The sequence below is a fragment of the Amblyomma mixtum genome, chromosome 1 (genome assembly GCF_055824585.1).
Source record: "Amblyomma mixtum isolate Tamu chromosome 1, ASM5582458v1, whole genome shotgun sequence".
NCBI classification, from domain to species: Eukaryota; Metazoa; Arthropoda; class Arachnida; order Ixodida; family Ixodidae; genus Amblyomma; species Amblyomma mixtum.
Genome location: NC_143012.1, coordinates 273,452,058 through 273,474,343, shown reverse-complemented (window position 1 = coordinate 273,474,343; position 22,286 = coordinate 273,452,058). Strand labels below are relative to the sequence as shown.

The window sequence follows — 22,286 nt, the reverse complement described above, 5'->3', positions numbered from 1 at the left end:
GGCAGCCCTCGGCCTGTTAGTCCAACGTGCTCATCCGTTTTGCGCACGGCCCAAATGCCGCCATTTTCAGACGAAGAGGAGAAGCAGCGGCAGGTCTTTCCACAGTGTGTGAAAAAACACAGCTCTTTTATTCACACCTCAGAGCACTAAACTCCCTCTCATGACAGCAAGAACAACATGCAACCAATCACACTTGTTTACAGCACCCAAGTGGTATGCCATCGAGCAAAGGAAGCAAAATCCTGTAACTAAGTGGTTTGTGTTTCTACATGGCTGCACCAGCACACAAGAATTATCCAACGAGACAGTGGTCAGACCTCGCTTCCTGGGCACCACAGTGCAGCACGCGCGCACTGTAAGCAAGTGTGATTGGATTTGTGCGCCCGAAAGGAAGAATAAATGAGCCGATGCAGCATGAATTACCAAGACTATAATTTCCATGGCATCAACAACTAAAAGGCATGTTTGCAGTAAAAAGTGAAAGATCCTCCCATTCTACTGAAATTGGACATCATCTGAATACACTGTTATAGCTATACCTTTTAACTCTTTCGTTACCATGCTACGGATTCCATTGAGGATTTTTTGTGCTGTCTAGTTTGCTGTTTAGACCCTCTACTTTAGTTTCTTGCATAGTTAGTATTTTTCCTGCAAGGCGGTGATTTTTGAAACGTCTTTGAATTTGAGGTTCCGGCATAGCGTGCTCGCGGGACGGCATCAGCCACAGCGACAGCGTGCATTTTGAGCAATACTGTTGGCATCTGCAGCAGACTTGTTTCAGTGTTTCAAGCAGCAGTGACTGACGATAATATTACATCATTGGAATTTGACTCTGACGAAGAAACTGCGCAACCTTAGCATGAAACGTTGGCACCTGTCTGCCCATAGGATTCGTTTTCAGTTTTTCTGTTTTTTCACTCGTGCAGCCAGTTTACGGATCGCACTGATGTAATAAATGATATGTCTGGTTTCTGCAGTATCCCGACATCATAGGGACAAGATTTACTTCCACCTGCCCTAAAAAGAATAAACTTTAGGCTCGCTAGAAATTGGGGTACCAACCTAGGATTAACACTTCATAATAGCCCAAAGCTGTGGCTGTCTTCACACTCGTCCTAAATCATCTTAAACGTCTGCTAAATACTTGCTTGTAATCAAAGCACTGTAAAGCATTTTCAAGCAATATTCAATCACATCTCCTAATAACAAACATGGATATTATGAATTATTGGCTACATCAAAGTGTTCCTAAACATTCTCAACATACACAGGCATTTCTTTCTTTATATATTGAGCGCAGTTTGCCATAAAACGAACAAATCAAACAGTGGAGCACTAAGCTATGCCTGTTCGGCTGGCAGACGACAGGCTTTTCCTCACTCACTACACAAATGCATAGTGGTGATGCAGCAAGCGTTATTGCCAAGGTTTAAGCTTTATCTCACTTTCGCCAACAGCACCACAAGAGATATAATAGCAATAACAGCTGGCAGCGAGGTTGTCTCTCTCAAGGTGGCCTCTCGCACCTGAGTGCCTCAGAACCAGCGGCACGGTCGGCTGTCGTAGCTTTCCAGCAGCCATCCTCTGCTCACGCCGACTGTCACTGAGGGGAGGTAGTGACAATGACGATAATTTTCATCCTGGTGTCCAATTTTTTGCACAACACCGCTGTAATGCGAGGAAGCCACCCTAGATGGTGTTTGACCTGCCACCATCACGTGCTGCAGTGCTTTGTGGAGAAGCCAACTTAACTCACATTCACCGCTCAGTTTTTTGCGGCCTCTGCAATCGCTGCGAGCGGCTTTGAAACGGTGGTAAAACTATGTTGCTGTTCTTTTGCGAATTAAATTTTGCAGCGTTGGTTTTTACGAGAAATTTTATAATACAAGCTTTGGCTATGTCGAACCACTTTACAGTTTACCTAATCGCTATAAGGAGGTACCACTGCATTACCTTTTGAAATTTTCATGCTAATAGAACATCAGAAATAATATGGCAGATATACTTTTTGTGCGTCTGCAGTTTTTTTTGCTGCTGCTTTAGAGATTTTTAGCTCAAACTGATATCGAAAAGTATGTTTATCAAGCTATATTGTGATATATTACATTTTACTTAGAAAACTTTACTTGCTGTGAAAAAAAGTTACACAAACACACTTTCAAAATATTTTCTCACGCAATGCCAAAAAAAATTTCTAGCTCAAAAAGTTTTTGCATAATAAACTAACGTTTGGTGGCTAGCTAAAAAATAAATTGGAAACACTGCACATTCCAGAATGCTTTTAAGATTTTTTTCTCCAAGATATTGTCTTGTCAATACAATTTTTTTCTAATTTTTCAGCTTCTTTGTGTGTTCGCCAATTTTCTCGCAATATATACACAAAATATTTGTGTTAAAATAAACGTCTTCTGAAAGAACATTTTATGACCATAATTTGAGTAAATTTTGTGTTTTTACACCTCAGATATTTTGCAGAAAAAAAGTTATGCGAGACTGATCAAAAACAGTCATTTTTCCTGCAGTAATGAAAGAGTTAAGAGAACTAATGAGAAAGACAACACCATCTGTATTAGACAACTAGGCACACCACATGCCTTACATCTCCACCAGTGGGTGTACATGAGACATGACAGCTAGAAGAGCTGGCACTAGCCAAACAGCCGAAAGAAAAAAACAAATGCGAGAAGCTGGCATGCCATTCTGGTCAGACTGCCAAGGGGCATTACAGAAAGCTAGGCACTTGTGACTGGACAATGAGGCATATTCAGTGACAACTTTAGCAATGACCATGTTTGTTAGGAGAAAAAATATTGCTGTATACCACAGAATGCGCAGCTTCATTGACTTCCACACAAACACAGCTAAATAAGCAGCAACGACTTTATTCAATAAATACAAAGTAAAACCACAGCCTGCATTCTTGTGGCTGTTGCTGCAAGCTGTAAAATACATATGAACTACAAAATACACCTCACACTGAGGGCGACAAAGCCCACAGAGTTAACTGTCCTATTAACCATGCATGGCAAGGCATAGCAGTTAGCGAGCAATACTTTTCTGGTCACTAAAGCACACATAACAGGACAACTCAAATTGCACTTGTTTTTGCCTCAAATGCTGTATATTTAACAGCTTGTGAGCAACAGAAACTTGGAAATGATATATCAACAAAAACATGAAATGATATATCAACAAAAGCATGAACGAAGGAATTCCTGCTCATCCCCTTTGTGTATTGAAAACTTGCAATGAATCTGAGCAATCTAGTCAATTCGGAGGACATTATTTGCACAATTTCCATTTGGTGGAACTCTTGCAGCCCACTCTTTAATGTAAAGATACAGGTACGCAGCCGACAATGCATTGCACATCCACTGTTGGCACTTCCACATTACTCGCAAAAATTATGAGCACAAATGAGTTTAGAACTTGTAAGAAAGGTACCGAGCACTAAATTTGCGATGATATCAGTATGTCTCTTTGATGCCTACAATATTGAAAATCCACTCCCGGAAAATCAAAGAAGAAAACCTTCGTGCACCAAGCAACAAGCAATGTCTTCAGCGAAAGTGCAAGTACTTCTTTTAACAACAGCACCTTTGCATTTTTGTGAAGAAATCTGATTCAGAAGAGCAGCCAACAGAGAGGCACGTCTTTTTCTTTCACCCCGCATCACGAAGCACATTGGCACCATTTTTCTCATAAAATTTTTAGTGCTCTGATCTGTTTGCTATGTAGTTACATCCCATCAGTATATGGCCCTAACCAGCACAGACAAAAAAAAAAAAATTGGTTAATGCAGGTTTCACTAAGCAGCTTTAGAGCTACTTAAATCATACCTAGCAAATACTGTCGATAACAGTGGCACTAGGTCTTCAAAACAAGCTGTCATCATCAATGTGCCACAATGCAGCATTGGTGGTGCAGCATGATAATGATATCGTATACTGTGCTCAAGGAGCGCAGTTGATTTCATATACTGATGGACACTACATTTTTTGTAATAGGCGATAATAAATTCGAAATTTAACAAAAGGCGAATTTAGCACTCAGCCGTGCCTATCTGGGGAAAGCCAATTGTTTAAGAAGAAATTCAAATAAATCAAAAGCTGTTTCGATATGCTGAGAGGGAAGCAACAATTGGGAAACATTAGCAGACATTTAGGAATGCGACCCACTGAAATGGTTGACTGCATAAACGTGCTCGGTAAGATGTTTTCAAACAATTTAACTTGGAATGAACATATAGAGTACCTTGCCTCTGAATTATCATCAGCTGTTGCTATTATACAGAGAATGAAGCACATATTGCCTGTAAAAGTACCAGTAAACTTTTATAACGCATTAGTATTTTCTCTTCTGCAATATTGTTGCACAATCTCGTGTACCACAAGTACCACAAACTTGTCCAGACTACACCTGCTGCAAAAGAAAGCAGTCCAATGTATAGCTAATAAAACTTTTTCTCGCCCCACTAGTGCTCTGTTTTTGAAAAGTGATATTCTCCTAATGTTTTACTTGTATAATTACAGGGTGATCTTGCACTACAGACTTTTTTGAAAACCAACTCCAGAACCATAATTAAAGGCCCCTAGTTTCCCACGATTCCGCAAAAAACGACGAATTTAAGCATTGTTCGCAAAACTGTTAGCAATCACATTCTCATTTTTTATGCCACTGCTGTTACATCAAGAGAAGTAGGAACGGAAGTATGATGAAAGAATTACTATTTATCTTATTTATATGAATATAAAGGGAGATGGAGGTTTGATAACGCAGGAGAATTTTGAAATAAATGTTATTACAGTTACAATGCAATCTCAAACGTTCCTGCAAAGAGACACTGACAACACCCTGATTAAAATTAAGAAATGGTGGATACGTCGATGTTATTTACGGGGCAATGCTTTAGATGCGCACGCCACAACAGAGCAAACCAAAGTTTCCATTACTTTAATGTATGCAGCCACCATCACCGCCATGCCCCCGCTACTACGTGTTCCGTGCTGCCTCCGTTTGCCCTTTATTGTTTTAACAACCGATACAAACTTCTTTCCATATCCACAGCAAAGTTCTCCTCTGCACTTGCACGTTGCGTGCTTTGCTCCAAGGCAATTAAAAATGCTGAAATCCCCTAGGAGCTTCCAAACCCGGTGGCAAAGGTTGCTTTAGCTACATTGAAAAGCTCGCAAGAAAAAAAAAGAACTTACACTATATATATGTACCTTGGTTCAGAATATAAAGTGAGGCCCATTTTGAAGCATTATTTGATGTCTCCCACATTCTTTGTTCTCAATTTGCGGAACTTCCACCACAAAAAGTTAGGGACCTTAATCATAATCTTTCTTGCAAAACTACAGGAAACTCTTTTAGTTTGACTAGAGCGACATGGATAAATATGGTATATCCCTACAATCCAGGCACACTAAACAAACAGCCTCTGTGTTGCACTACACCTACTTTGTTAAATAAGTTGACCACAAAGTGTATCGACCCACTAGGCAGTCTAACAACTGTACTAGTCATTTCTGCCGTGAAAATATTTTGCTATCCTGAAGGTTGTATTTTAATGCCCCTTTCTTGCTATATGATATGGTGTATGTTACTTTTATTTTCATGTGGAAAAAGTTTATTTGTTCTCACTCCGTATAGTGCATTTCCATGCATTTACCTCTTTGGATACACTGCTGTTGCCTTCAACTTCGCTGTGTGACCATATTTAGTAGGTGCCAGGCCCCGGTTTCCTTCTTTGTAAAAAGAGACAAACAAACTAAAGTTTTCTTTAACTATTGGCATGTTCAAGAGTCCTGAGCATTGAACAAGAGCTGAGCATATACAGGTTAAAACAACCTACTAAAAACTAAACTGCAGAGAGCTCCACAGCCCGAGTACTCTTCCTCACACAAGTTCCAATACTTTCTGGCTGTGCATAAGTGAAGACAAGGAAAACCATGTGTTTTTCTCCCAAACAATTTGCAGCCCCTGGCAAGCAGCATGCACACAAGTGCCACAGAACATAATAATGCTAAAAGGAACGCTCATTTTGCGAGGAAAGCCTCCTCACCAAACACCTCATTGTTTATTCACACAAGTTTACAGTCACCAATTCTCTGTCACTACCCTTTTTGCATAGCTTTCTCTCTCCTTGCACAAGTGTGCTGCTAGCAGTTTGACCAAATGTATTACATTTTAGGAACATATGCTATGTGAGAAAAAACCCTGAATTTCCTTGCCGCTGATGCATGTGCACACCTCAAAATCAAAGTGTGCATTCAGCACTTGTGCCGGTCCAATTAGACCGATGTATTCCTCATTTCGAGCCAGCATACTCATGCAGCAAGAAAATTCAGTTTCTTTTTTCACCACAGCGCCAATGGTATAGGAACTTCTGTAGCCAGCTGTACACTGTTCACAAGCTCTCTTATGTGCACGATCACACATGCACACTGCGTGCTGATGTTACAGAACAGAGGTTTGACATTTACTTCAGTACGAGTGTTGTGAGCTCCGATATTATACAATGTCAGTTTCTAAAGGGGGTGTCAGAGCCTTCAAGACAGCCATTCCTCAAAAAAAGACAGTGGGTCAACAAACCTGTACCTGTGTGTTTGTACTCTTGAAAAATAGCCCTTTTTCACATTCTCCTAATTACAGAAACTGCTGCATTTTAACACACAACCACAAATGATATGTGCAAATTTTTATTGATTCATTGCCTTGTCTGTACAGAATACAGTCTGCAGTCCTAAAAACTGAGATCTTCAGCCAGAAAATATAAACAAATCAACCACGAAGGATGGTAATCAATAAATTATTTTCCAATGGCCAGGCCAAAATCCCCCTCCTCAGTCAGGAAAAAATTCTCTGAAATGCTTTTGAATGACGCACAAACATGCTGTGCTTTCTCTGCATAAACATGCTATGCCTCAAAGACGAAATCAAGGTTCTCTTTAAATGTTGCCATATCACAGCCGAGATACAACAAAATAAGAGCAACTGCTGGTAAAAATGTACGCTCCTACGCCTGTACAAGCTAACAGCAGCCCTTCACTGTATGGAACAATAAGAAAATGCCTAATATTAAAGTTGACATAACCTTCCAACTGAACACAGTAGAAAAGTTCTCAGCCAGCAATTAATTTCAACTGCAATGCTTTCAGTGTTAATTGGAGAGATATGGAAAAGGCCTTTGTCCTGCAGTGGGCGTAGTCAGGCTGATGATGATGACGATGCATTGCTTTTGCATTCTCAGTACACTGGAACCAAAACATCTACTACTGTGACCTTAGCATTTCAAGAATTAAGTGCCTAAAGATATGTCCGATAGACCCAGTTCGTTCTCATTAAAGGTATGACAGACGTCACTCCTCTAGGCCCATGGCTACAGCCTTCTGTAGAGAACACATAGTAGTAGTAGTAGTAAAAGACTTTTATTCGACCAAAATTTATAGGCCGAGCATTTCGACCGCCTGGGCGACCAGAAGCCGCTGTTCTTCTTCCCCTTCAGCGCCAATACAATATCATTAGGGTAGAGAACATATACAAATATTGATTATTGCAAGCGGTCTACTTCTCTTCTACTGCGGTTCAAACTTTTATGTCATCTCTGGCATCTTTAACACCACGTGCTACTTACTTACACACAAGAAGTCCAAACCTCTGGGAAATCGCACATTTCTGCACATATTACAAAGAACAGTCATTAGCAGTGCTTAATATGCTCAAAAACACAGGCAGTCTTAGTCCAAAGGAATTGCACCAGTACTTTGTAATATTATGAACCTTGCTGAATTTTCTCTCTTCCCTTTTTACTTTGGTTTTCCTTTCTTCCGACTGAAGTATTTAAGGTGTGGCATTTCTTTAACTTGTCTCATGATCTGTAAGTGTTCATATTTCACTGTGATGAAGATGATTTATCTTGTAATTGTTTTCTTATCAATACAAGTGGTGTATTTTGATTCTTTTTGTTTTAATTTATCCTTCGCGCAAGTGGTGTACATTGTTGTGATGACGCACGCACGTGCGTATTTATTTTTCCCCTTCACATTACTGCCATGTAATGGTCTCCTGGGCCCCGTCAAGCTGCTTACTCAGCTTTTAGCCCAGGAGACCATCCAGCTCTTCTGGAAGAATAAAGAATGAGTGAAAAAAAAAAATTAAATTAATTCATAGAACACTGTATCCATGGCTAACATCACGTCCAACGTATACATGTCGTACTGAAAGTACTTTCTATGAAATATGCTCTGCAAAGCGCTTGCACTGCAGTGTTCATGCTACTTTCGCTACTTTCAAGGAGCTGCAAAGAGAAGTCCATCCACTCTTATGTCTCCAGCTGTCCCTCAATCGATGCGGCAACGATGAATCATATCTAGCTCGGCCATTCGTCCCAACGAAAACCACCTGACATGCATGAAGGATCCGCAATCATGAATGCATGCGATTACGTTCAAATATAATGAAATACTCCCAGTGCTCCCAAGAGTAGCACAGACAAAAGTCTTCAGGCCCGGCTGGCAAGCACCACCATCACTTGCACCAAATTGTATATGCAAGCGGTAAGTGACGCGACATATGCCAGCAGATGTGTATTCGCTTGGTGCCTTCCTAGTGCCAGCCTAGTAAACAGCTTCGTAATGTCACCTTGCTCTGCTCATAATTTAAGCAAGTTATCGCCAGCGTTTATGCTGGCGACAATTGTGCACAGTCCTGCTTGCTAGGGATCAAGTGCCCGTGCTCGAGTATCAAGTGCATGCCGGCCAAGTCGAGGATGTACTCCATCATAATACAGGGGGCCATTGGGGAGGAGCAACCACAAAGCCGGAAGCATATACAAGTCACTTCCAGGCAAACATCGACATTTTTGAGGGGGAGACGAAAGTGAGCTGCTCGCAGCTTGGAAGTTCGCACACATGGAAGTTCGCACACATGGAAGTTCGCACACATGAAGTTTAAACATTTAAACAGCAGCTCGTTCGAGCTTAGTGCGAGCCAAACAGCCCACCTTAGCCATCAATCGCCACATGACTTGGAGCACTTATGTGGTGTGCACTCAACTTCGATTGGAGGACCTGCAGCGGCTCACTACAAGTTCGCAAAGCGAGCTTCGGCACACTACAAAAAAGCACGAGTTTCATACTTGTCGGCCTGCAAATAGCCAGGAGTAATTTCGCAGTTCGCATGACGCAACCACACGACGCGCAGCAAATGGTGCAACCATGGTCGTGGTTTGTAATGCACATGGCAGAACATGTAAGCAGTTCATTGCATGGTGCTCTTGAACTATGTACAGTCAAAAGTAACCAGGCTCCATGGTTTGCTTATCATTCGTATAACAGAGCCCTCTCAGCTTCCCTAAAGATCAAAAAGTTCTTTGAAGGTGAGAACAGGGGTTCTTCTTACCATACAGAAATTTAGAGCTTGAGGGCTGGCATAATAGATTTAATATACGACTGAGAAGAAAAGTGTGCAGCCTGGTTACTTCTGAAAAATACTGTACATGCACTGAATGCCAATTGGCCTATTCCGGGCAATAAGTAAATATTCTTGAACAAATGTATGCCTATCCTCGCAGATGGTAATCCAAAGGAGCGCAACGAAAACAGACCGCCAAGCGAGAATCAAATGGCTGTACTTTGAAAAATATTGGTCAGATCCATCCGATGTACTCAGGAAGAGAGTGCTCCATGTCTGTCCAACATACCTCTAGCCACACCCCTGAAAAATACTAGTCGGATGCGTCCAAAGTACTCGGGGAAGAAATGTACTGGGCCCGTCTGACATACCTTTAGCCACAACCTTTCAAGAAAGCTCCTGCCTTTCCAATGTTATGCTGCCTTCTCACCTTAATTCTGAGTTAAACTCTAGAAGAAGAGCTCAATTCAAAGTGCTGTTCTTGTGCTCTGAAGGACCCTTACAACAAATATGCTCGATGTGCGAGAGAAGTTGTTATATGTCAAAAGCTATGACAAATGCTCCAGACATACTTATGAGCCAGACGAAAAAAAGAAAGCTCACCTCTGAGCGAAGATCAGTGCTGTAGCTCAGTAGAAGTAAGCAGCAACACACATTTATTAAGAGTCCTGAACACGTGAGAACACATGGGGCTACTTTTTCAGGCATGAACCGTAGGCACCACACCCAAAACCTACAAGAATAAAAAAAATTGCATTTATTGCTGGGTGCAAGTCAGCACAAAACCATCCTTCTCTGACGAAAGCCAGATTACACTCTTGATGAAAACCTGTAGTTTCTGACAGCTGACCAGGCAGTTCATGTTTTTGATTAATTTAAAAACCTCCCGAAGATTAACTCTACTCGCCTTGTGACATAACAGCATGCTTGTTATGTCACAAGGGAAGGGGTAGCCTCAAGGTGCACAGCCAATGCTTCGACAAGAGGAGTTGTCTTTGTCATGAAGTGAATAGAAAATATGACAACGGCAATTTGTAGTCTAGTGCGACACTATTTAAGGCTTTCTTTTTTTCATAAAGTTCATAATAACTTCATTTTTTCTTACACATATATTTTTCATACAATTGCACACAAAATTCCCAAAGGTAAACCTGCTCATGTATGTGTCGTGAGGCTCAAAGCATGGTCACTGAATTTAGTATTCCATAATTTAAAGCTCATCCAATTCTTGTTGCATCCTCTTCAGCGATAAATTCCCCACGATACTAATGACACTGCTAGTACACACACTTGTAATAAAGAAAGCTACATGCAGACATTTGCTACACAAGACACACAGGTGCACAAACATGTCAGAGAAGGAATCCAAGTATTTCAATCACATCACACCAGAGGTGAACAATTACGCCACCTGATGCTACTCACCTCTGCAGAAAAAGAAGCTCCAAGACTGAGCCCGCACTTGCATTGTACATGTATGGCTTCTTTCGAAGATTGTCCATCTGCTCCACAGGAAGCACCCATCCCCCAAAGTTCTCCCGCGTCTTAGTTGTTTTATCAAGATGCATTATGAAGCCTGCAAAGACAAGCGAGGACAAGGACATAGGGTGGCATCAGCTGGGGACACATGTACTGAAGGAAGGCAGTACAGTGACCAGAGACACACATTCAATTCATTGTTCACTTATCAGTCACAGTAATCATGCATATTGTTTAACGACCTCAATGAACCTGGACGCACATGATAACACTGCACTGTTCCCACTGGAATCCAACATTGATTTCATCAAGAGTAATTAAGCATACAGTATTGTCCATCTTTATCGTGAAGACTTTTTAAAATTTTCTCGCCTCAACCGCTGGCTCGTTTACGCTGAAACTGCGCCCAGAACTTGGGCATCGCGGTAACTTTTTGTCTCAAGTTTGTCAACAGTACTTACCTGGTTCAGCCGCGCATGGTGCAAACCCATAATCGTCTGCCCCGAAACCGACGAACCGAAAGCTGCCAACTCTGTTTTCTCGCAAAAGAGCGTTCGTGGCGCCATCTGCTGTTTGCCTACGAAAGTGCCACGACGCGAAGGGCGTCGAAATCAGCGCTACAAGCAGCGCAGGGCCTTTGATGGCGCCACTGCCACCCTTCATGGCATTCCGGTGCTGGCGGCTTTCAGTTTGTCGATCTCGGTGCAGACGATTGCAGAGTCACATCTACATCATTCGCGGCAGAATCAAGCATCGTTGTAAAACTTTCGTTGTAAACGAACGTTGTAAAGCATCGTAAACAAAAGTTACCACAATACGCAAGCTCTGTGTGCTCAATTTTATCGCAAACAAGCCAGCGGTTGAGGCGAGAAAATTGTTCAAAGTCTTCACGATAAAGATGCACAATCCTGTGTATTAACACACTTTATATTCTGCATAAAGCCCACCAATGCACAGTAATGCGGTTCTCACCGTCTGGTACAACAGATAACAAACAGTCCAAAGCAGAACCGGTCGTAACGCGCAGCTGACCAAAAAAAAAGAAAAACACACGAAGTGCGTCTAGGAAATGACGCGTGCTCGTTATCAGATACGACAGGCCCCGAGGCGGGCTAAGGCACGCGACAGCTTTCCCCCTGCTTATCCTGTACGCACTCGAGAGATCACGGTTTCACGTCCGCCCGTTGTGGGTCCAGGCGCGCGCGGTGCCGTGTAACGGTTATCTGACATCTCATGGCCGCACTTTCTGGCTCGACTCTTCCACTCCACGCACAAAACGAGCAAGATGAAATCTTGCAAAGGCGCTGCGCTCTGCATTTCGTCAGCTCACGTGGGGCGCATGTGATCAGCTTAACGGCGCCTCCAGAAACACGAAAGGGGCCAGCCAGGCTGCCCAGACCGTGACGCGCGGCGGAAACTTTTCAAAACATTTGCGCAACGCCTAGGTGACGACTTGGCTACCGGCATGAGAAAAACACTTTCCAAGGACGCCGAAGCACTGCAGTTGTTAAGTGCTTCGTCCTTGACAAAGCAGGCAAGCGAATGTCAGCGACGAGAATTCAGTGTCTTGAATTGCAGACTACGCAGATCCGAAACGCTTTCCTCCGTTCTCTTCAGAAACACATTACACCCGCCGTAGCTACAGAGAAAAGCTACAGCACTTCCAAGGGATGGAAGAAAACGATCACTGAATGCAAATAAACATAAGTAACGCATATACAACGTCTCGAACTGCCAGGGAGCTGCTCAGGTGTTATGCATACGTAATACGTTACAGAATAGCGAGCAAAGCGGCCCTCAGCGAGTTTTTAACGGGTTGAATCAAGTAGTTGGGTGTGTTTTGAGCACGAATGATTATTAGCCTGCAGAAGAGTGTCACGTTCCGTCAAACAAACTGAAGCAAGACCGCACGCCAGCCCGCAGAGCGCAGGTGAATAAGTGGTTACTCACACTTCACACGATGACAGGCGACAGATTGACGACCAACTGTGTCTAGCGTAAGTGAACAGCCCAACAAACTGCGTGGTTAAACTACCACCGGTATCACAGCCTCTTAGGGAACTCGCAAAAGACACACGAACGACGAGAATGCGACAAAACAGCGCAGCGCACAACCGCTCCTTCGTCCGACGGCCGCTGTACTACGATCGGCCACTCGATTCACGCAGATGAGGCTGTGAGAGCATGTGAGAGTGGCGAGAGTGGCTGGAGCACCAAGGAAGGGAAGAGTAAGGTGCAAGGGTAATTGAGAGAGGGCAACAGAGAGCGGGGATAGCGGAGCCCGAGGACGACACGAAGGCAGCGAAAGCAGTTTTAGTAGGACTTGCTAGCCATGCTTGCCATGCTAGGGAGCACGACGTCACAATCTTGAAGCCTAGTCTGGCCTAGTCATAAAAAATATAATGGAAAGCATCATGGGAAATAGGCCCTCACGTGACAAGGCAGCGGTAGTTCTTAGCCGGATTTCGGTTTCGGTTTCGCTCTATGAGCAGCTGCGCGACCATCTGCTTGTGTTCACTGACGGCTCCGTGGTGAACGCAAACTGCTCGCTCGCCGCAGCGGCCACTACCCCCGAGCGACGCGTGCGATGACTGCGGCGCAGTGGAGACCACATGCTCCTTCGCTGTGCCGCTTCTGCAGTGCCGCGTCGCGAGATTGCTCGCGGCCTACAGGGCGCTGGGAATCATCCCGGACAATCTCGAAGCCCTCCTGCGGCCGCGCGGCAGTGCCAGGGCCGGATTAAGAAAAATGGGGGCCCTGGGCTAATGCGCATGTAGGCCTCCTCTCCCTTTCCGTCTACTGAACCCCCTACTACACTACTGGAATATATCCCATGTTTCATTGTAATTCCACCAAATTAAATAAAAAGAACGAAGTCCCATCAATGGGATTCATGCAACAGTAACGCATTAGCATTAGTTTTACAGCGCCCAAAACACAACGCGACTCTTGGAACGCGCGACACGTGTCCGTCTGTGGCCGAGCACTTAACGCCACGGAAAAGCCATGTGGGCCGACGGACAGCTTGCAGGGCTGCATCGCAGCGCGTGCCGCCTCCTCTCTTCTTCCAATGACGCCGTACACGAGCCGACAGACGGGTATTCGTTCGCAGCACTGTTTTAATGCTAACGCATTAAAGAAAGGCAGGCTGAGACAATCGACTCGTGTAGCTGTGAGAAGCATTCTACTATGCGCGTTTATTTTCTCAACAGTCTCTATATAATCTCGCACAAGTAGACGCCGCTTCAAATTCCGCAGCGCATATTGATTTCGTTTTTGCCTATCCTGCTATAATCATACTTGTGACGCTAAAGCGTGGCATTTCCTTACATTTGTAAGCCATGCAGAGGGTGCAAAACAGCACCGCATTGCATATTAGCGACGCGGAAGTCCCGCCTCGCCGCTCTGTAAAAACGGATGTTATGCCGAAGCCAGGATTCGCAAACACACCACACCTTCAGCACTACACCTTCAGACACCACTGGATGGGGGGATTGACAGAAAACCACGAAAACCTTTCTGCAATCTGTAAGCAAACGCATAAATCGCTTCGTAAGAAAAGGGGCCCCCTCGGGGTGGCGGGGGATTCCTGTTTTTGCAGCTCGACGAGCTCTCCTCAACTGATTCGGCTAAATGAAGTTACATTAGCTGGGGGCCCGCCTCCTCATTCTGGTTTTCTCGCTTCATACGTGTCGCTCAAAGTTCCATTGCTCGTGGTTCCATATACTAAGCAAGTTAGAATAAATGGGCCCCTTCCCATGCTGTCGGAGGTGAGGCCCTGGGCTGCAGCCCCCTTAGACCTCCCCCCCCCCCCCCCCCCCCTTTATCCAGCGCTGGGCAGTGCGCGCACTCGTGACAGAACAATGGTGAGCCTCTGTGCGTTCATCGAGCAGGCGGGCTTGACTTCCCGCTTGCTCTTCGCCAGGTAGTGCACGCGTGACACGAACGCTCCATGGGTGCTACCTCGGACGGTATACGCGGCCGGGCGCCCCACCCCGGCCGCTAGTGCAGTGTGCCGCGCGCGCGATTAGTCGAGACAGGACGCTACGTGCCCGCGGCTATGTAGTACAGCCTTTGTCAAAAGTGACCAGGCTGCATAGTTTGCTTCTCATTTGTATAGTAGAGCCTTTACGACTTTCCTTAAGGTCGAAAAGTTCTTTAAAGGTGAGGACAGGGGTCCTCACCATACAGAGATTTAGAGCTTTAGGGCTGGCATAATAGTTTAAATATACGACTGAGAAGCAAAACCATGCAGCCTGGTTACTTTTGACAAAGACTGTACATACAGTTTACTTCTTTTTGCAAGTGATTGTGCGCAGTGGCCGGGAGACCCCGCGCAGGGGCAGACGTAAAGCCGCCGGCACTTTCTCTCGACAGCGAGAGAGAGAAATACTTCACTGCTGCATATTTCACGTCGGGACCGCGTATGTGCGCGAGCGTATTCGGCGCGACTTGTGCCTCGAGAACGGCGGGCCCATGGGCGGGCCGAAGTCCGCCTGCCCGAGAAAGAGAATCTTGCGCAGCGCGACGGAGCGCCCTTCTTTAGAGGTTCGTTTTCTTCGCCTACTCTCGAGTTCTCCGCTTATAGCATGCGCTGAAATAAACGCTCCGTACGTGTGTATAACGACGAAAGGAATTACTCTCCATTCTCTTTATGAACCACAGCTGAACAGTGACGATCGAGGTCGCGGCCGCACCCTTTGGTGAAAAGTTCACCTGCAGTTTTCTACAGTTCACCCAAAAACTCGAGTGTAATCAACAAAAGTGTTGAGACGCGGAGCCTTCAGACAACCTCGAGCTCGGTACGTATTCCGCCAAAACTTAAGCTGCAACACAGGCGCTGCGCTTCTGCGCTACATCGGAGCCATGGAGGTAAAAAAAACTTTTTTCTTCCTCCATGATCCTCCAAAAAGTTTTTCTTCCTCCATGATCGGAGCACGGTCGTTCACTAAAAAACACCGCTGGTTGGCAGTTTGGTAACTGTGGAGGGCCTATTTCCCAAGAGCCAGTGCGCAAAAGGGCCCTCGGCAGCGGCGTCAGAGGAGAATGGCTTGCAGAGGCTGAGCGCACTCTCTCCTAGTTTTGTTTCTTCCATGCTTGGTAATCTGACGTTCACCGGCTGCGGCAGGGGGTGCTGCTGAATGATCGCCGCGGTGGCGCCAATTGACCTTGGTGGCGCTGCGAGCAACTGGTGTGTAAAGCCCCTCGTGCCATGCAAGTCGCGGCGTATGCAATAGACGCGCGTTATCAGATGTCTTGCGATTGCACTCTTTTCTTTTGTTTTAATTTAGATTAGTCGTGCGGGCATGCATTTCTGGTAACTACTCACCGCTGAAGGTAGGAGGAGTCTTCAGGCAGTCGCGTGGCGGCTTCGCTTTCACTTTTATTTTGTTTTAGAGCGCAGCTGCGTTTCGCGGCGTCGCCGTTGTAACCAGGAGAGGGTAAAAGCGCAACCACCTCCCCTCCTTAGCAAGAAAAAAAAAAAACAGCGCCGCGCGGACGGCTTTTGCCGGCGCGCGTCGTAAAACGGGGGAGAAGGAATTCCTGGAGAGCGACTAGCCTTATGTGTGTGGCTGCCCCCTCTCCCACCGCTCGCCGACGCGGCGCGCGGGGGGATTGCCATTACTGCAAAAGCTGGCAGTTTTGATTTGCCGCCGCCACACACGATGAAGATTCCCGATTAATTTTGACTGAATCAGGCAAGTACCCGACCCAAATGTAATATCCCAGGCAACCACAGATATCCGTCGGACGTACGAGCTAGATCCGAACGTCCTTTGCCGAGATCGGACGTCCATCGGACGTACGAACACAATCCGATTTCGGATATCCGTATTCGTACATCCACCGGACGTACGGACAGTGTCCACTTTTGTATATCCGCATGAGAGACGAGGTGGACGTCCGAAGGATGTAAGGTCGAGTATTTTCCCAGGCCATGAGTATGGACGTTTTTTATTTAACAGAAAATTTGAGTCTTTCGTGTATGTATACTGTTTTATTTGCATCAGTTGTAGGGTTTGACGCGAAGACCTCTGTAAATTGGTACGATTCCACTCCTACCTGCAGTGCAAGAGCCCCCAACAAGCTAAATTTATCTAAGTGGAGAAGCAGAAGTTGCAGAATTTTGCAAGAACTCAATGAGTAGTTTTATATTTTAAAATTTATCCAAATTAGAGGAGTTGCGCGACATGTCCACTGTTTTGCTAGCTAAACTTGCCATTGAAACCATTCGTAAGCATCAAAACTCCCGCGCATTCTGCTATCACCATCATCATAGATGTCAGTTCGCGGTCAGACCAATCCAATCCAGCGCCCGTGTCTGTGTCTTCTTCCTTCGTGTTTTCGTCGGCCGGCGTTATTGCGACCGGGTGAGAATAACGGAAATCCAAGCCAAAGCGTTATTGCGACCCGGTGGAAATAACGAAAAGCCGGCCCAAAGCGTTATTTTCACCCATGGATTGCCTTGGCTTCGTTTATTGTTGGCGGACGGGATTTGAGCCGCCGTTTTTGCATCGTTTGCTTGTTTGATCCGCCTCTGTCAACGCGTGGACGTGTGATTTCGGGGTTGCGCTTGGATTTTAGGCGGTGTGGTAAAGTCATGCAGGCGTTTTGCATCATTCTCACCGTGTATATGTGACCTTGGCTTTTGCGTGGCGCGTTCTGATCGCTTGATTCGTTGTGAAAGGACTCTTGTGTGCTTGCGTTGTTTGGGTGCTCGCGCTTGTGCACACTGGCCTTGGAAGACGCTCCAGCTTTCTCCGGAAAATCTTGGTATAATTAATCGACATAAATACGCTTTCATTTCGCGTAATTTATGGGTTGTGCGAGTAGGCATATGTGTGATTCAACCTGATTTGCGACATTCATTACAACGTGGGACCAGGGTCATAAATACGATCCAGGCACGGTGGTTTTGCAGTCCCCGAGGCATTCGTTAGTTGAAGCGAGCAGTGGTTTCGTATGTACAAGGTCGTCCACCCTTAACACGCGAGTGCGTGGCCTCACTCTGGAGGGCCACTGCGTCCTTCACGGCCGCTCATCGCAGCCAAGTAGCGCAGGAGAAGTTGGACCTGAACGTGGTGCTTCACGTCATCTACCACTTCGCTTCGACTCGCGGCCGTGTCGTGCGCAGTGGCCCTCCAGAGTGGGGCCACGCACTCGCGTGTTCGTACAAGTTGACGACCCTGTACAGAGGGCAAAACACATGCCTAGAACAACCAAACTGTGTGTTCCGGAGCTCCCAAAGCCGCTGCGGCCAAGAAGGCAAAAAATGACGATGAAATTTTATGAGTTTAAAAGCACATGTTTACATCTAGACCCTTTTTAACCAAGTCTTATCGCTAGTTACCGCGTGTGACTTCCGAAACACACTCGGAGCGTGTTCTAGATATGCGTTTTGCCCTCTGTACATTCCAGACGAAGGGCAGGTGTTAGGCAATAGGTGAATATTGCCCACGTTCTAACTAGTAAATTGCATGGGGATTTTTTGAAATGTTGAAGATGCTCTGCCTCGTTCGAAGTTCCCTGGAATCGTTTACCTTGCGACGATTAATTCGGTCTACATCGGGGAGACAGCTAGAAACATACCCAGGCATCTGAAAGTGTCGCAGTGATGTCAGTAGGAATCGAACAGTTGCTGCACCTGGAGTCCTTTATAATATAGATGATGCTTAAGACAGTCATCAGAACAAAGGGAAACCTTCACCAGGCATATGCAAAGTCATTGCCCTGATTAGTTAAGGAGCTGCCTTTTCATGACCGGTCCTTCATTTTGAACGAGCAACCTGTTAGGGTTCTGCAATGTCAATCAACATGTTCGACATGGTCAGTGACCAAAGTTTCATTCTACTATTAAGGCAAAATGGAAACTTCACGACGTGTGCCCTATGCACCGAAGCTAACAGCAGTTGTGCCCTAAGCCCACAATATATTCCACAATTAACGTCAAAAAGGTGGCCAGCAGGTCCGGAATCCTCAATTGTTTTGTACCACTTCTCTCAGGCTGTCTTGCCTGAATCCACTCACATTTTGTGTTAGAAATATATGGGTGGCAGAAAAGACATTACAAACTATTGGTGTTCTGCATTGGTGTTCTGTGGGAATACTTAAATCTGTCAGTAGGTAATGCTAGATGGCGTGGCAATGGAGTATACCCCCCCCCCCCCCCCCCCCCCTTTAAGACACATTCATTTACCTATGAGATTGAACGTCTTTTAAGAGATTAGGGTACCGGCTATAATAGCATAGACATGATGGCACGTGAACAACTTTCATAACTGGCTTGTCTTTTGAATTTATTATTTAATTGCAGTATTGCTTGGCATTGAAGCCATACTAATAATGATTCATTTCCTGTGTACAGTGCTTCAGCCAGGAAATAAATTGATTGGTTGCAGCTCATTTCCCATGTTTTCCTTCCTTGTTTGTGTGCTTAAACTACTCAAACTGATATGCTTTCTTCAATTCTAAGTCAACTTTCTCAATAATAACTCACCTTGTAAGCAATGCATATAAGCAGAAGTAATTCACAAGGCACATTTCACTTGGCCGTAAGTGTCACAAGGACTCAAAATAGGCAACTTTGTATTGGTTAGCAGCAAGGAAAACCCTTTTTTCGTTGTAATAAATCTTGCTACTGTGTAGATATTTCTGTATGTTAGTTGCTGTTGAAATGAGGTCCTCGACGTGAGCATGGTCGGCCGCAATTTCATGGCACTTTGTGCACTGCTAACTTCGTGCTTCTGCTAACAAGGTTTGTTGAAGTGCTGTTCAAAGAGCTGGGATCATGTATTGTTGGCACCAGCTTAGCGAGAACCACTGGAACCTTGCAGAAGCATGATGAGTCCTTCAACTGGGGTTATTTGATCTTGCAGTTTAATGATCATTTTAATGTTGCATAGTTGTAATTCAGCTCTTGCTGTCTTATTAATATGAGTGGTAGGCAACTTTGACCATGCCCCGAAATCTCAACTTTACAATCCAGAGGTATGGACACGTTATGCAAAAAGTGTTTCAAATTGTGCTTCTAGGTATTGCATGTTTCGAGAAAAATTTTTACCAGTTTTAGCATTGGCAGAGCAGCAAAGGCGGGTATTAAATTTTAATCAAAATAGTTATTTTACCACACATTCTAAAATTGTCTGCAATTCTTGTTAAAATTTGGGAGTGATATTGATATTTCTCTTGCTTTACTATAATTTTTCCTTCTTTTTACTATTCAGTTGCAACACTACAGACAGTCTTGTTTTCTGTTTTACAACTCCTATTTCTTTCCTCTGGATTTTTAGCTTTTCACGAGCACTACAATGAGCCCTATATTTCATCACATAATGACCACATGTTTAAAGTCTGTGTTCTCGCATGTCATATATTCATTTTTTCCACACACCAGTAACGACTGGAACTACTTTGTTGCCTTTGTCACTGTGATCGTCAATAACATCGCCTTCAAGAAAGCTGCAACTGATTTGTTCTGTTCACCCATTTCTCTAAATAATGCCCTTGAGCCTTGAGAGTGGATAAGTAAGGTGATGGAACGAAATATTTTAACGCATAATTTCTTTAAATTGAAATTGGATTTTCTTTTCATGCAAAGAGGGAGCAGCCACAAAAAGCTACTGCTGTCAGTGGCTTGACAAGGTGACCCAACAGGTGATGGCAAATGCAGTGTATATACCGAAACACTGAATGAAAAGCATGGGCAAGCCGCCATGGTGACTTAGGGGTTGTGGTGCTCAGCTGCTGACCTGAAAGATGCGGTCCTGGTCCCGGTCTTGTTGGCCTCAATTCAATGAAGGCGCAATGCTAGAGGCCTTTTGTACTGTGCGATGTCGGTGCACGTTAAAGAACCCCAGGTGGTCGAAATTATCCACAGCCCGCCACTACAGTGTCCCTCATAGCCTTAGTCGCTCTGGGACGTACGATAAACCGCATAAAGCCAAACCATAGACAAGCATGGGCTCATTCTACTTGGTCATAAACTGCACACACATACTCATTACAGCATATTGAACAGCAGAACAAAAGCAAGTGGTCAACTGTCCTATATACGGTACAAAAAAGAAGTAGGTGAATGAGCAGCATTATTTAACGACGTGGGGTGAAGCAACAAATCATCCATTTAATTTATACAAAGGGAAGAAAGTTGATATATGGCACCCACCAAGCTAAAGAATAGACAGGCACTCCAACATAATCACCAGTAAACAAAATATATTAAGAGGAAAACGAGGTTTCAGGCAAGTTTGTTTGACACTTCAGATGTAACTGCAGCACAAACACCCACATTCAAATTAAGGAACACACGCATGCATGGATGCTGCAGCAGCTGCATGTGAGTCTGAAAGAGAAAGAGAAACAGATTTATTATGATGCAACATGAAGCGCTGTGGATATCTTGTGCCAGTGTCACCAGAGCCATCTGGTCCATATCAGCTTGTCCGATGCTAAGGGTAATGCTGTAATTGAAAGGCAATGGGGTTCAGCTTAAGTTAAGGACAGCGCAGCGAGCTATGGAAAGAAAAATGACAGGTGTAACATGAAGGGATCGGAAGAGGGCGGAGTGGGTGAGGTTACAAACTCGGGTTAATGACATCCTAGTCGAAATCAAGAGGAAGAAATGGGCTTGGGCAGGGCATGTAATGCGAAGGCAAGATAACCGCTGCTCTTTAAGGGTAACAGAGTGCATTCCAAGAGAAGGCAAACAGATAGCAGGGGACAGCACAAAGTTAGTTTGGCGGATGAGATTAAGAAGTTTGTGGGGATACGGTAGCTGCAATTGGCAATGGACAGGGATAATTGGAGAGACATTGGAGAGGCCTGTGTCCTGCAGTGGGCGAAGTCAGGCTGATGATGATGATGGGGCAGGAAAAGAGGGCACGTTCCAGATCAGCATAGGGATCATAGCAAATGGGGCGTGCAGGGGAAGCTCTGAGGCGGCAGACAAAAAAATGGCCAGGGGTGAGGTGTGTATCTTAAGAGGATGCACTGAAGAGAATGAAGTTGGGGGTTGGTGAGAGGTTCGTCAGGAATAGGAAGGCTGCAAAAGAGATCCTCTCATGTTGTCACAAGAAGATTATTTTGTGCCCTGATGCGAATGTGAGTGCTTGTGCTGCAGTTGCATCTGAAGTATTTTAGAAGCATTTCTTAGACATAGAGTTGTTTTAATGCTTACAAAGCATTATCATCATTGTTACAGTTACTATTAATTAAACAAAAAACCCTGCAAAGGTGTCGCAGATTAACCCCTTCATGGAAGAAATAAGGTGTCTCAATGCACTGATGGTTTGCTGAATAATCCATCATAAAAAGCTGATAATTTCAATCAATATTTCAGGCTTGCAAAAAGAATGGCAGTAACACAACACAACACCACTTGCGCACTAAAAAAA

General features: G+C 44.7%; 1 protein-coding gene across 4 annotated transcripts in view; it reads right to left on the bottom strand.

Moving 5' to 3' along the window:
* The window catches only part of LOC149371726 (choline/ethanolaminephosphotransferase 1-like), a 28,442-nt gene extending 15,371 nt beyond the window's left edge, over nucleotides 1-13,071 (bottom strand). The window contains exons 1-3 of one of the 4 annotated variants that reach the window (XM_089566004.1): nucleotides 12,844-13,071; nucleotides 10,840-10,990; nucleotides 10,018-10,147 (exon numbers count right to left, since the gene is read on the bottom strand). In XM_089566004.1, coding sequence (XP_089422130.1) covers nucleotides 10,018-10,147; nucleotides 10,840-10,982 — 273 coding nt within the window. In that variant the 5' untranslated portion in view covers nucleotides 10,983-10,990; nucleotides 12,844-13,071. Of the gene's footprint in view, nucleotides 1-10,017; nucleotides 10,148-10,839; nucleotides 10,991-11,865; nucleotides 12,015-12,048; nucleotides 12,235-12,843 lie in introns of those variants that run through there. The other 3 variants (XM_089566001.1, XM_089566002.1, XM_089566003.1) reach the window with 3 other exon arrangements.
* Between the last annotated feature and the right edge of the window lie 9,215 nt (nucleotides 13,072-22,286).